At 64.6% G+C, this 13861-nt stretch overlaps 2 protein-coding genes across 3 annotated transcripts; one reads left to right on the top strand and one right to left on the bottom strand.

Annotated features, from left to right (window-relative positions):
* Positions 1–1407: 1407 nt before the first annotated feature.
* On the top strand, positions 1408–3945 carry APLNR (apelin receptor). Its single transcript, XM_009463664.2, has one exon. The coding sequence runs from the start codon at positions 2575–2577 to the stop codon at positions 3685–3687; it is 1113 nt and encodes a 370-aa protein (XP_009461939.2). The 5' UTR covers positions 1408–2574; the 3' UTR covers positions 3688–3945.
* A 4536-nt stretch (positions 3946–8481) lies between these two features.
* On the bottom strand, positions 8482–12489 carry LRRC55 (leucine rich repeat containing 55). Of its 2 annotated transcripts, none has more exons than XM_087746679.1 (4): positions 12324–12489; positions 10831–11733; positions 10509–10744; positions 8482–8859 (listed from the first exon to the last, which is right to left on the bottom strand). In XM_087746679.1, the coding sequence occupies exons 2-3, from the start codon at positions 11447–11449 to the stop codon at positions 10509–10511; spliced, it is 855 nt and encodes a 284-aa protein (XP_087602805.1). In that variant the 5' UTR covers positions 11450–11733; positions 12324–12489; the 3' UTR covers positions 8482–8859. The 2 variants fall into 2 exon arrangements, with proteins under 2 accessions (XP_087602805.1, XP_087602804.1); XM_087746678.1 differs by lacking the exon at positions 8482–8859 and adding an exon at positions 9693–10095.
* Between the last annotated feature and the right edge of the window lie 1372 nt (positions 12490–13861).

Raw genomic sequence — 13861 nt, forward strand, 5'->3', positions numbered from 1 at the left:
GCGCCGTGCCGGCAGGGACGGCCGTGGGCTTGGCCCTGCGCCGCCACCCGGATGGAGCTGCCAGGCCCTGGGATTTGTTCCCTGGGGATGAGGAGCGAAGGTCCCCGGAGCCTCATGCTGCTGATCCGGGCTGGGGCCGTGGGTGCCCCAGGGCAGCCCCTCGCCCCGCTGGGGCCACGGCTCCTTGCAGAGCCCCCCGCTGCCAGGGCCGGCACCCCGAGCCCCCGTAACCCCCTCCCCGCACCCCCGGCCGCATTCCCGCTGCCTAATGGCGTCACAGATAACGGTGTTCCTTGTCAGCCCCGCCGCCCCCACCGATAGCACCCCGCTGCCGCTGCCTAATGGCGTTACAGATAACGCTGTTCGTTATCAGCCCCTCCACCCCCACCGGCGATAACACCCCGCTGCCGCTCCCCCCGGCCTCGGGGCCCTTCGCCCAGCCCTGGCCACCGGCCCGCCACCCGTGGCTACGGCAAGCCCAGCCGTGGGGGCCTGCAGCCGGCTGGTGCTCGTGGGTTACCCCGGGGCTGGGACCCGGGGTGGCAGCGGGGACTCTGCAGCAGCGGAGCTGCCCCCGCGGCCGGGCGGCACGGGGGTGACCGGGGGCCCTTCAGCCCCCCACCGTCGCTGGCGGCCTTTTGGCAAGGCATCGCCCCGGCGGGGCTGGAAAGGGTTACCTGTTCTCCTGCGCTACCCACAGAAGACAAAAATAGCGGGGATCGTTATTAATAGTGATCTTCGTTACCCGGGCTGGAACATCTCCCTTTGTAGCAGTTTCTGGCGATACCAAGGGTCTAATTAGCATTTCTTTTATTTCCCTGTTTTATTCCATTTATTAGCTAATAGCTTAAGTAACGTCTTCATCAGGCTCGCTTTGTGCGGGGGTCCGTCCCTTCTTTCAACAAACTTCGGGTTTTAACTGAAATCGGCAGCCGTCGCAGCTATGCACCAATTTTTAGCGGCTTTTTATTTTGGTGTTCCAAAGAGCCGCTGGCCGCGGCGCCCTGCCCCGGGGCCGCCACGCGCCGCTCCAAGCCGGCTGTCCCAGCCCGTCGGGATATTTCATGTTGCATCGCCTGCAGCCCGGCTGCGCCCCGGTTTGCTCCCCAGGCTGAGGGCTTTGGGTGCCCTTGGGCGGCTGCTTTGGGGGCCGCTGCGCCCTCCCCCCCGGGGCTCCCGCTGCCCCCGACCGCACCCCCATGTCCCAGCCCCTCGCCCTCCCCCACCGCCCCCTTCTTTACACCCCTTTGCTGCAAAAGGGCCCCTCCGCGCCGGCGGGGGGTCGCTGGGGCTTTGGCCCTCGCGGCGGCCCCCGGCCTCCGTCCCCGCGGTTCCCCACCGTGCCGGCGCTCGGGTTTTACCCTTGCCGTTGCCGCAGCCCGTTCCTCTCATGATTTACCTATTCCGACAGCGAAAGGCTCCTCCGGCTCCTGGGCCCAGCCCAAGCCCCCCCCGCGCTTTTCCCGGCCTCCCGGGGCACTCGCGGCTTTTCGGACTCCGCTTTTTGCAAAGTCCCGCTTCTCCAGCGCTTTTCCCCAAAGCCGTAACGGCGAGAGTTCAGGCCCAGCAGGACAACCCCGTCCCACGGCTCGGCCCCGCCGCGGCGGGGAGCTTCCCTCCTCCTCCTACCCCCTCCGAATACTTTATTTTTGGGGTGGGGGGGTGATTTTTCTTCTGTCTTGGCTCAGCTGAAGGCGTTGCTGTGTTTGGCTCCATTCCTGGACAGCGAAGCCTGCAGAGAGCCAGGACGCAGCGAGGGCTCCCAGTCGCCGTCCGGTCCTTCAGCGGACGATGCCTTAAAATGGTCTTTTTGCAGGCTGGGGGGGGGGTCCCGGAGCTCCCCCTCCCCAGATTTTTGGTAGATGCATAAAGGTCTCGCCAGCACGTCACGCTCAAAATAGGGCCCTGGCAATCTGGGACCCTCCCGGTGCCGTGACATTTGCAAAATGCAAAACCCTGGAAGCAAAATGTAAAATCCCAAGTGCAAAATGCCAAACGCCAAATGCGACATCTGAAACACCAAACGCCAGAAAGTCCCCCAGGTGCAACACCCCGCTGCAAAATGCCCGGCGCAACGCTCCAAACGCCAAATGAAAAACCCGAAGTGCAACACCCTGATGCAAAATGCCGGCTGCAGCACCCCGAAGGTGACATCCCAAATGCAAATTCGGATGCGCAGGGTGCTGGACCCGGCCTCCCAGCCCCCTGCCCTGCCGGGGCTGCCTCCCCGAGCCGCGGCACCGAACCGGGCGCCGGCGGGGTGACCGCAGTCCCCCGGAAGGCAGCACCCTGCGGCGGGGGACGGCGTTATCTCAGGGGCTGACGCTTTGACACTTGGGTGAGAGCGCGGTAAAACCCCCCAGGAAGGCGGCAGATGGAGGGCGGAGGGGAGCTGTGAAATTTCCCACGGGGCTCCCCCAGCCTCCAGCCCCTGCGTCCCATCAAGGAGGAGGGCGGAGGAGGAGGAGGAAGGGGAGGTAACTCGGTGGCATTCCTTGGGCCGGGCTCAGAGGGCTGGAGGAGCTCGGTGAGCCCGGGATGAGCTGAGCTGAGCTGAGCCCAGCGGCCGGCGGCATGGAGGAGGCGACGGACGCCTACGCCTACGGGGACAACGAGACGGAGTGCGAGTACGCCGAGTGGGGCCCCTCGCTGGCCCTGCTGCCCACCATCTACCTGCTGGTCTTCCTGCTGGGCACGGCGGGCAACGGGCTGGTCCTCTGGACCATCTTCAAGGGCGGCCGGGACCGCCGGCGTTCAGCAGACACCTTCATCGCCAACCTGGCCGTCGCCGACCTCACCTTCGTGGCCACCCTGCCGCTGTGGGCTGCCTACACCTGGCTGGGCTACCACTGGCCCTTCGGCACGGCTGCCTGCAAGGTCAGCAGCTACCTGGTCTTCGTCAACATGTACGCCAGCGTCTTCTGCCTGACGGGGCTCAGCTTCGACCGCTACCTGGCCATCGTCCGGCCCCTGGCCACCGCCAAGCTGCGCTCGCGGGTCAGCGGGCTGGTGGCCACGGTGGCCCTGTGGGTGCTGGCAGCTCTGCTAGCCCTGCCAGCCCTGGTGCTGCGGCGGGCGGCCGCCCTTGGGGGGGACACCAAGATCACCTGCTACATGGACTACGGGGGCCTGGCCGCCCCGGGGACGGAGGGCGCCTGGGAGGTGGGGCTGGGGCTCTCCTCCACCGCCCTGGGCTTCGTGGCCCCCTTTGCCGTCATGCTGACCTGCTACTTCTTCATCGCCCGCACCGTGGCCAGCCACTTTCGCCGGGAGCGGGCCGAGGGGCCCCGCAAGCGCAAGCGCCTCCTCACCATCATCACGGTGCTGGTGGCCGCCTTCGGGGGCTGCTGGCTGCCCTTCCACCTGGTCAAGACCCTCTACGTCCTGATGGACCTGGAGGTGCTGCCGTGGTCCTGCAGCCTCCACGCCTTCCTCAACAACCTCCACCCTTACTGCACCGGCATCGCCTACGTCAACAGCTGCCTCAACCCCTTCCTCTACGCCTTCTTCGACCCCCGCTTCCGCCATGCCTGCGCCACCCTCCTCTGCTGCCGGACCCCCAGCCCCGGGACCGAGCGCTCCGCCAGCTACTCCTCGGGGCACAGCCACCCCGCCGGCGGCAAGGGGGGGCCGGTCCCGGGGGGCAAGCTGGACCCCGCCACCCAGGAGACGCTCTTCCGTGCCTAACCCCCCGATCCTCCCCCGGCACCCCCCGAGCTGGTCTCCTTGGGGGGACCCCACCGCCTCCCCCTCGCCCCAAAGCCTGGCTTGCTTTGGGGACCCCCCCCCCCGCTGGAAAGCCCTGCTCGTGGGAAGGGGAAACTGAGGCAGGGGCTGGGCAGGCCCTGGGAGGAGCCCCTGGGGGGCTCGGGCAGGGGCGGCTCCCCTGGCACCCACAGGGCTTTGGATTCTGTGACAAATAAATGAATTTTGGTTAAAAAAGGAGCAGGGTGTGCGCAGTTCCCTCTGGCGGGATGGGGAGGGAGTGGGGCTGGGGGGACACGGCGTGGGGCGGCACGGAGGGGAGGGGGTGCTATGGCTGGGCTGTGCGGGAGCGGGGGGTGTTGCACCTCTGTGTGTGTGTGTGTGTGCACTACGGGGTGTCCCTGCACCCCGCGGCCACCTGTGTCCCCTCCTGGGCACCCCCGGACCCCCATGGCCCCTGGTGGGCTCACGCCCGGAGCAAACCCTCCCTGGTCTTTTCCCCAGCTCATACTTTGGGAAATGCGAAAATTCCCATCCCAACGCATCCGAGCATCGCAGCGTGCCGGGATGTGGGTGTTTTAACACCAAAAAAAGCCTCCCCCCCCCAAAGTGCCCTGCTGTGGGGTGGGTGCCCACCTACCCCAGCCCCCCGCCCCGGCAGCTCTGATTGCATCAGGCAGCTGCCCTGTCCCACCAAATCCCATTTTCGGGCTTTTCTCCTCCTTATCTGAGGCCCGACCAAGCCCTGGGTGACTCAGCCCTGCGGTGTGAAAATGGGCTGCTGGTGCTGCTAAATCCCCCAAACCCGAGGGCCGGGGACAAGGGGCCGTTTGGGTTAGGACGGGGGGTTTTTGGGTGCCGGGCAGGACAACGGCCCACGCTAACCCGCGATTTTGATGAGCCACCAAATGGCTCCTCTCCCATTTCCCTCCCCAGCTCCCGCCACTTCCTGAGGCTTCGCTCTAAATAAATCTTCCCCCTATTTGTTATTTACATCCTTCATTTACTCATGATGAACTATCCTGTCTCCTCAGCCTTTGTTCCCGCTTGGAAAGGATGCGGGATCATTACTGGGTTCCTTGGGAAGCTTCCCGTCGGGGGGGCTGTGTTAACCTTCCCGCCACCTCATTTTGGGAGGCAGCCCAGCCGGAGTCATCCCTCCTTGGGGACGCTCCTTTGTCTCAACGAAGCAAATGGAGGGGTGGCCGGGGGGGGCTGCGCTTTGGATAAACCTCCCGGCACAGAGGGCCGGAGCCCGGGGGGGCCGGGGAGTCTGGGGGGTTCCCCACGGTTCTGGTCCGGCCCGAGAGCCGGGGGGCTCGGGGGGAAACGCTGCATCTGGGGCTGCGGCCCGAAGGGAAATTTGGGGAAGGAACATTTTTATATTCAAGGTGCCTTCCAGGCTCGCTTGTCCTGGAGAGACCCCTTGATACCGCTCATCTGTCTGTGCATCCATCAATCCATCTGTCCATCCGCCCATCCATCCCTCCGTCCCTCTGTCTCTCCCTCCCTCCCTCCCTCTCTCCCTCCCTTTCTCTGTCCCTCCATCCCACCGTCCTCCCTTCCCTCCCTCCCTCTGTCCATCCATCCATCCATCCATCCATCCATCCATCCATCCATCCATCCTTCCAGCCCTTCGTCTCTCTACCCCTCCCTCCCTCCCTTCATCTCTCCGTCCCTTATCCCCCCGTCCCTCCGCCAACCCCAGGTGACCCAGCACTAAAGGGGGGGACAGGGGCCCTGTTTTTCGGCGGGGAGCTGGTGAAGGCAGTTTCCTCCCCAGCGCGGAGGCCGGGCGCGGAAATGGCTGCAGGGCGCCCTGCCAGCGGAGACCGGAGCCGCCGACTTTCTATCCGCCTCTTGGAGATTTCCCTTTCCCTTCCAGGAGGGAAATGTTTAGCTGAGGAGTCTCTGGGGGGAAATGCAGGGACACTTCAGAAAAAGCCCAAGGCTGGAGCCGGGGGGGAAGGGGCCGCGGGGGCCCGGACCACCCGTCGGAAGGAGATAAGGAAGGTGTTGCCTTCCTGCGGCAGCGCGGCGGGGGAAAGATGAGGAGGGAAGATAGAGGGGGGACACGGGACAGGGGGATGGGGAGCGGGACCCTGCCGAAACTGGGAGCATCCTTGGAAAACCCTGGGAAGGCTGGGGAGCTGGGGGTGCGCTCCCCCGGGGTGAATTTGGGGACCTCAATCCCAAAAAAGTGATGCTTTGGCTTGCTGCAGCCCGCTGCGGGGTCAAGCTCAGCAGGGTCTGCGGGGCACGGCCAGATGTCCCCAAATCATGAGCCACAGGGACGTGGGACTGGGAAAAAAGGGGGTTATTTCATACGGGAGCCTTTGGTTGCAGCTGAAAGTGTGCGTGGGCTTGGCCGGGGACACACGGAGCAATGGATGGCCCAGCACAGCCAGCGGGGATGGGGATGGGACGGGGACGGGGACGGGGACAGGAGCCGGCCCCCTGTGCCCCAGGGAGCCTCCCAGCTGCTTTCCCAGGCCGCCAAACGGCCGAGCAGGAGGTGCGGCCCCCTGCGTCCTGCCGGGGTGCTGAAATAATTCGGCGCTGTGCTAAGCCGGGCCATGTCCCCGGGTGTCCCCTTTGAAGTGACCTCCTTGTTTACAGCCGGCCTGGGCTGCCTTCACACGTCCCACCCCAAAGCAAACGGAGCGGGGACCCCGCAGCCCCACGCCGTGGTGGGGACGAAATCCACGAAAACGTGGATTTGCCGAAGCTGCGCTTCTCGCCGCTCCGAGGAGCTTCCGACAGAGCTTGCGGCTCAGAAAGAGCCGAGAAAACACCTAAGGGGCGAGAGCTGTCGGCTTTTGGAGCAGGCGATGGAGGGGGGGTCCTTTCGGGCAGTCCCTGCCCCAGCGCGTCCCCGTAACACCGGGCCCTGGGTGACCCACCCGAAATCTGGCCCCCGACACCCCTCGGGGGCCGAGTCTCCCCGTGTTAGGGGAAGAAAAAGCTTCGGGTGGCTGCGGCAAGCGCTGGGGGCTTTGGGGAGGCAGAGCTGAGGCTATAAATAACGAGGGGGGGTTAAAAGGGAGAAAACTGGGTGAAATGGAAGGAGAAAGTTTGGGGTTTTTTCTTTCCTGTGGTTCCAGAGGTTCAAGCGCTTTCGGCCGGCCGAGGGGCAAGGGCCTGGAGGAGCCGCGGCGTGGGACCCCCGAGGGCCCGGCTGCCCCGCGCCCCTGCGTGAGCCTCCGGCCTGGGGAGACGGACGGACGGAGGTGTTGGGAGGGATGGGAAGATGAGTGCATGTATAGAGGGATGGCGGGATGTCTGGAAGGATGGACAGACAGATGGAAGGCTGGAGGGATGGGTGGGAGGGAGGGGTGGATGGATGGAAGGACATATGGACAGATGGACATTTGGAGGGATGGCTGGGGGGACATCGGGACAGCGGGGTGACGTTTGCGGCGGGCCGGCTGGCTGCCGCGGTACGGGAGGACACGCCGGGGAGTGTGGGGGTGCAGGGGTGCACCGGGCACCCCGCAGCCGCCGCGGTGGGGGCTGCTGGCACCCGGCGAGGACGGCGCTGAGCAGGCTCCCCGCTGCCCCCCGCCCACTCCCCCGGGCCACCCGCGCCGGCCGGACACGGCACAGCTGTTGCCCGACCTCTCGGCTCCGGCCAGGCGGAATAGCCCCCGCGTCCCCCCTGCCCGCACGGCCCTGGGGCGGGAGGGGGGTCCCGGGGCGCGCGGTGACACGGAGGTGACCCGGCTGCCGGCAGCTGGGCCCCGCCGGGGCCAGGAGATGCTGCCGGAGGAATAACAGGAAGCGTTGGGAGGGAAAAACACGGCTGATGCCTTCTGCAGGTTGTGGGCCACCGCCTGCCCCGGCCCCGTGGCCCCGCGGCCCCGCGCACGCGTGGCCCTGCCGCACACGCGTGGCCCCACCGCACACGCGTGGCCCCGCTGCACACGCGTGGCCCCGGCCCCGAGCCGGGCTGCGCTGATGCTCTTTATTGTTGAGTTTCAGCTCTGAAAAAGTGCTCGCCGTTTTACAAAAGTCCGCGTTTATAAAATGTGCTCCGTACAAAGACTGGGGAGGGGGGGTCGGCTTTCCCCCTTCCCCTTCCCCACCCACCCCCACTGGGTGTCGTGCGGAGGGGGGAAGGGGAAGGGGGAAGGAGGGAAGAGAAGAGAAGAGAAGAGAAGAGAAGAGAAGAGAAGAGAAGAGAAGAGAAGAGAAGAGAAGAGAAGAGAAGAGAAGAGAAGAGAAGAGAAGAGAAGAGAGAAAAGAAAAAGAAAAAGAAAAAGAAAAGAAAAAGAAAAGAAAAGAAAAGAAAAGAAAAGAAAAGAAAAGAAAAGAAAAGAAAAGAAAAGAAAAGAAAAGAAAAGAAAAGGAAAGAAAAGGAAAGAAAAGGAAAGAAAAGGAGAAAAGAAAAGCAAAGCAAAGGAAAGAAAAAGAAAAGAGAAAAGAAAAAACAGTTGATAAAATGGAAAGGAAAGGAAAGGAAAGGAAAGGAAAGGAAAGGAAAGGAAAGGAAAGGAAAGGAAAGGAAAGGGATAAAGAGGCAGAGAAGCAATAAAATAAAAAGAGAAAAAGAAGAAAAAGAAAAAACAAAAGAAAACGGAAAAGGAAAAGAAAAAGAAAAAGAAAAAGAAAAAGAAAAAGAAAAAGAAAAAGAAAAAGAAAAAGAAAAAGAAAAAGAAAAAGAAAAAGAAAAAGAAAAAGAAAAAGAAAAAGAAAAAGAAAAAGAAAAAGAAAAGAAAAAGAAAAAGAAAAAGAAAAAGAAAAAGAAAAAGAAGATGAGGGCGAGGGAAGGAGAAGCCAAGAGGAGGGCAGGGCGGCTGCCTCCACGCCCGGGCGCTCCCCAGCTGGCCGCAGGACGGGGCTGGCCGTGCCGCGGGGCCACCATCGTGGGGCCTGGCACCCCACGGCCCAGCACCGGCGCCTGCCGGGCAGATGCTGGCGGAATCCAGCAGCCCAAGGCGGGGCCCTGCCCTCCCGCAGCGGGCCAGAGCGAAGCGCGAGGGCCAGGCTGGTTTTGCGTCGGAAAGAGAGAAAATGGGTCTGGCTGGAGAGCGGGGCGCTGGGGAGGTGTGTTCGCTCGCCCGCCGCTGTCCCCCCGGAACGAGGCCAGGAGCTGCCGGCGGAGGGACGCGTCTTGTCCTCGGTGTCCAGAGGGTGTTGGGGGGATGTCTCAGACTTACCAAAAAGAAAAAAAAAAAGAGAATAAAGAAAAAAGAGCCCAAGGGCCCCTTCCCAGGATGCAGCGCTGGGGGCTGCTGCCCTCCTGTGGGCACGGGGCTCGGGGGGGGTGCAGCCACCATGGGGTGGCTTCGGTGCAGCCTCGCCTTCGGTGCAGCCTCGCCATGGGTGCAAGCTCACCGTGAGCGCAAGCTCCCCACGGATGCAACCTTGCCATGCGTGCAACCTTCCTGTGGGTCCCACCTCACCGTGGGTCCCACCTCACCATGGGTCCCACCTCACCGTGGGTGCAGCCCTGCCTCACCGTCGCTCCGGGTGGCCCACCGCAGGACTCCTGCCTCCCCCTGCCTTAGCACAGGACCTGGCGAGGGGCCCGGGAGCCTGAGCAAGGCCACGTCCCCACGGGGTCCTACCACCGGCACCCCCGGCACAGCACCGGGGGCGACGCTGACTTGTGCACCCAGCCTCCTGCCTCCACGCTGCTACCAGGGGTCCCAGCCCTGGGAAGTGCTCGGTGGTGGGGATGGCATCGCCGAGTCAGCACATTGCCTCATTTTTCCCTGTTTTCTCCTTTTTTTTTGGGTTGGTTTGGTTTTAAACTGCACCCACATCTACACTCTACCTCCACACAGGGGGGACGCGGTGAGAAAATAAAGCAACTCACGGGCAGACCCTTCTTGGGAGGTGCCGAGCCCCCCTCAGCCCCGGTCCTGTGCCCGACGCGCGCTGGCCGCAGGACTAGCCACGAAGACGGTGTACAACACACACACGGGGACGGTGGCCACCCCGGCCGGACAGAGGGGTTGTTGGCTTTCTTTTTTTTTTTTTTTTCTTTTTTTTGGCATTCCTTTCGCCTCCCAACCTTCCCACATTGGCAAGCAGGGACGAGGCGATGGGGTTCCCCAGCTGCTGGCTGATGCTCAGTGCCCGGTTTGGCCCCAAACCTGCGCGAGACTTTGGAAGAGAAAGGCAAGGACCGAAACGTGGCTGGGGAAGCCATCCCCGGGAGGTGCTCGCAGCTTGGCCTGCCGCCAGGCACGACAGCCCCGGTGCTGTCCCAGCATGGCCCGGTGTCACCGGCAAGGCGCAGGTGTCCCCCGGGTCCCTCCCACGGGAGCGGTGGTGCCGAGCTGGGTGCGGGCACTGGGTCCTGGGCTTGGCCCCCTCCACTTTTCGGGGAGGCTGGAGAGCGTGGGCAGGATTCGAGGGGGCTCCACCGGTCCTGCTTTTGGGCTGAAAGTGGGGATTTCCTTGGGTTTCCCCCAGGGCGGGCAGCTGGCATCCCCCAAGGCACACGCCTGCCGCTGTTGGGGGTCTCTCTCCCAAGCGGGGGGGTTGCTCCAAGGGACCCCCAAGGGACCCCGTGCCACTGCCTCCACCAGCCCTGGGTAGTGGGAATGGGGGGAGGGTCCAAGCTCACGGTGGTGGCGGGGTGCAATCCTGGAGGGTGCCCGCTGGGGCAAAAACTCCCCGTTTTGGGGCAAAAGGAATAGGCTCCATCCCCCGGTCTCCCCCACCACATCTGGGCTGCCGTCTCGTGGGCCACCCTGGCACGGGGGGCGGCGGGAGGGGACAAGGACAAGGCACAGTCAGGCGTCCCTGCCGGGGTGGCCGTGCCGGGGGGACGCCAGCGATGGCGGCGGTACCTAAACGTCCTCGTCCTCGCTGGCCTTGCTCCAGCGGTGGCAGCAGTTGGCGGTGATGCCCAGCAGGAAGTTGGTGGCCACCGAGGCGATGGAGACGACGAAGCCGACGAAGGCGATGAAGAGATAGTCGTCCAGCGTCAGGGTGAGGTGGCAAGCCTGGAAGCTCTCCTCCGTCAGGGAGAGCAGGGGGGCTCCCGCCACCTCGGGGGGGGCCCGGCACTCGGCCAGCTGCGAATCTGACGGGGGAGCGGCGTCAGGGCCGGCGGCCGGGCCCCCGCAGCGCGGGGGGTTTCGGGGGTTGCGGGGGACAGGCGGCACCTACCCGACGCGCAGCGCTGGATGCGTCCCCGCAGCCACTTGAGGAAGGGCTCCATGGCGCAGCCGCACACCCAGGGGTTGCCCCCCAGGCGGAGGCCCACCAGCCCCGGCAGCCCCTCCAGGGCGTCGAGACTGATGGCCGACAACCCCCCGTAGCTGAGATCCAGCTCCCGCAGCTGGGCCAGGCCCCGAAAGGCCTGGGGGTGCACCCGCCGCAGCCCGGGGTTGTGGCTGAGGTCGAGGCGCAGCAGCCCGCTGGCCTCCAGGAACATGTCGGCCGCCACCAGGCTGAAGTTGTTGTAGCTGAGGTCGAGGTGGGCCAGGCGGCGAGCCCCCAGGAAGAGCCCGGCCGGCAGGGCCGCCAGCGAGTTGTTGCGCAGGTCGAGGGCCCGCAGCTGGCCGTAGCAGGCCAGGTAGCCTGGCGGGATGCTGGCGATGCGGTTGTGGGCCAGGCTGAGGTTGCCGGTGTCCAGCGGCAGCTCGGGGGGCACCGAGAAGAGCCGCTGCCCGCTGCAGTCCACCGCCTGCCCACGGCACGTGCACAGCACCGGGCAGCCCGCCCCGGCACCCGCCGCTACCGCCGCCGCCGCCGCTGCCGCTACCAGCCAGGGGCCCAGCAGCATGGCGGGGCGGCGGCGAACCCCCACCCGGCGGGTGCTGGCGGGGAGGCCCGGACCCTCACGGGGCAGTGGGGGCCATCCTGCCGGGGGGAAAGGGCCACACGCCCGCTCACGCCGAGGGCTGCTGGCAGCGGCAGTCAGGAGCAGGGCTGGGCTCCGAGCTAGCAAAGCGACGCTCCGGGCATCCCGGCGGCATTCGGGGGGCACGCTAAATCCCCCCCCAGGGGCACGGTGGGCTGCGAGCCCTGGGGCACTGGTGGGGCCGGCGTCGGGCCGTTTTTGGCTGCCTGTGAGGAAGAGGGGCAGGAGAAAGCCGTGCTAGCCACACGCCCTGCTGGGGGGGCCACGGCTTGTGCAGCCTGGGGTGGCGGCGTGGGGCACCTGCACCCTCCCCGTACCCCCCACACCAGGGCCACCCCACTCCTCCAAGCTCCCTCCTGGGGATTTTGGCCAAAAAAAGAGCCCCCCAACCCTGCTGACCTTGGTCAGCTCATCCTGGCCGTGATGGGCAGAGCCGAGGGGCGCCCGCTCCCCAGCCCCCCTGCCAGAACCCCGCCGCCACCGGCTCAGCCCGGTGCCGGGGACGCCCTCCCCGCCCAGCCTCCGCAGGGATAACCCCCTCCCCAGCACCCACCCAGGGTCCCCCCCAGCACGGCATCCCCCGCGCTGGCGGCCCTGCTGCCTGGCCTGCTCTTGCCCCCCACCGCCTGGCCATCTTTGCTCCTTCCTCCCTTGCCCGTGCCCTCCCCGGCTCCATCCTCTCCCCGCCACCCCATCTTACCCGGGGGGGACACGACACACCGCCGCCCCAGCCGCCCCCCTTCCCCACAGGCCCCCAACCCCTCCGGCGGTGCCGGGGGTCCCCCAGGGTACTCACGCCAGCCAGGGGATGCGCGGGGGCTCGGCTCCCTACGGCTGCCACGCCTGGGCGGTGAGGCGGGGGTCCCTGGGCGGCCACCCTTGCCCCGGAGGCCGCCAAGTTGGGAGAGCGGCTCCCGCAGCCGCGGCCAAGGCTGCTGCCGAGCCTGGCAATGGAAGCAGGTCTTTCCCCACCTCCTTCCTCCCCTCCTCCTCCTCGTCCTCCCTTGTCTCTCTCTTTCTCTGTCTCTTTTTTTTTTTTTTCTCTTTTTTTTCCTTGAGGGCCAGATACTGACGTTTCGGTGTCTCTTAGCAACTGCCTCCACATCTCTGAGCAACAGGAGAGCGGGATGCGGAGCCGCCGGAGCGATGGAGCGATGGAGACGGCGGAGGGTAGAAATGCCCCCGCCCCGGGGACACCCCGGCCAGAGGGGCCCCGCACCCAAATGGCCGAGGCGTCCGGACGGGATGGAGCAGGCAAGGGGTGGCATCCTGCCCCCCGCCACGGGCTTGGCTGGTCCCCAGCCCTCCCCACACCCCCCGGCCCCGGGAAGCATCCCCCGTGGGATGGGGTGAATCAGGGTTTCCCGGACTCTGAAAACAGAAACAAATTACGTATCGGCAGAGGGGAAAAATAAGGCAGCCCGGATCAAACCTGGAGCGAAATTACCCGGCTGTTTTCGCCCCAGCACACCCAGGCCACAGGGACCTGCTGGCCCCGGGGGTGCAGCGGTGGTGGCTGCCTTCCCATTTCCATTTAAAAGCCTACCTAACCCGGCGCACAAACCCCCTCCAGCCTGCTATAAGCTGAAATATGTTTTTTTTCTTTTTCCCTGCTCGCAGACCTGGAAAATGCCTCAGGTTGACACTGATTGTTTTGCTCTGTGCGAGCTGAAAAATTCTGTTTTCCTTCTCCTTTTGGATGGGGAGGGGCGAAGCGGGTTTTAGCAAGCTGCCCTCCTCCCCGCAGCCGGCTTTTTACCATGAAAACAGCCCTTTCAGATCACGAGGGTGCCCATGTTTTGCTCTGGAAACAGTGCAACACCACAGCTATGGAATTTTTGGAAAGGAGGCACTTTGAAAATGCAGCCTGCCCACATTTGGGGTGAGGGGATTTCCTTGTTTTAATTTTCTCCTGCTGCTTTCATGGAGTTGCTCCTTTTCCCAGCTGAAACCGCCGGCCCGATCCCAGTATTTCAGCAGCATCGCTGGGGGCTGTTTGCTCCCCACGTCCCGCGGGACGGCTCCTCCTCGCTGCAGTGGCTTGCAGCCAGACGGCGTGCGGCCGCCTCTCCCCATGGTGGGTATTAATTGGCGCTGCTCGTAGCCCGGGCTCCCAGCAGGCTTCAAGGGAAACTCCAGGAGCCGAATACACCCAGACATCCCAGGAGCCAGCTGCAGCTCAGCAGACACATAATTAGAGATAAGACCCAAGCCTGGCTGCAGATCTCTTCCCAGCATCTATTAGCGCCGAGTTTTTTCCACCCCCCCCCAGCATTTCGGGCTACATTGGCAGCAAATAAACTAGCAAATTACCCCGACTGGGGCTTGTTCGCA

This window comes from Nipponia nippon, unplaced genomic scaffold (assembly GCF_047370975.1).
Source record: "Nipponia nippon isolate SJK-2023a ecotype South Korea unplaced genomic scaffold, ASM4737097v1 scaffold_10, whole genome shotgun sequence".
Taxonomy (NCBI): Eukaryota; Metazoa; Chordata; class Aves; order Pelecaniformes; family Threskiornithidae; genus Nipponia; species Nipponia nippon.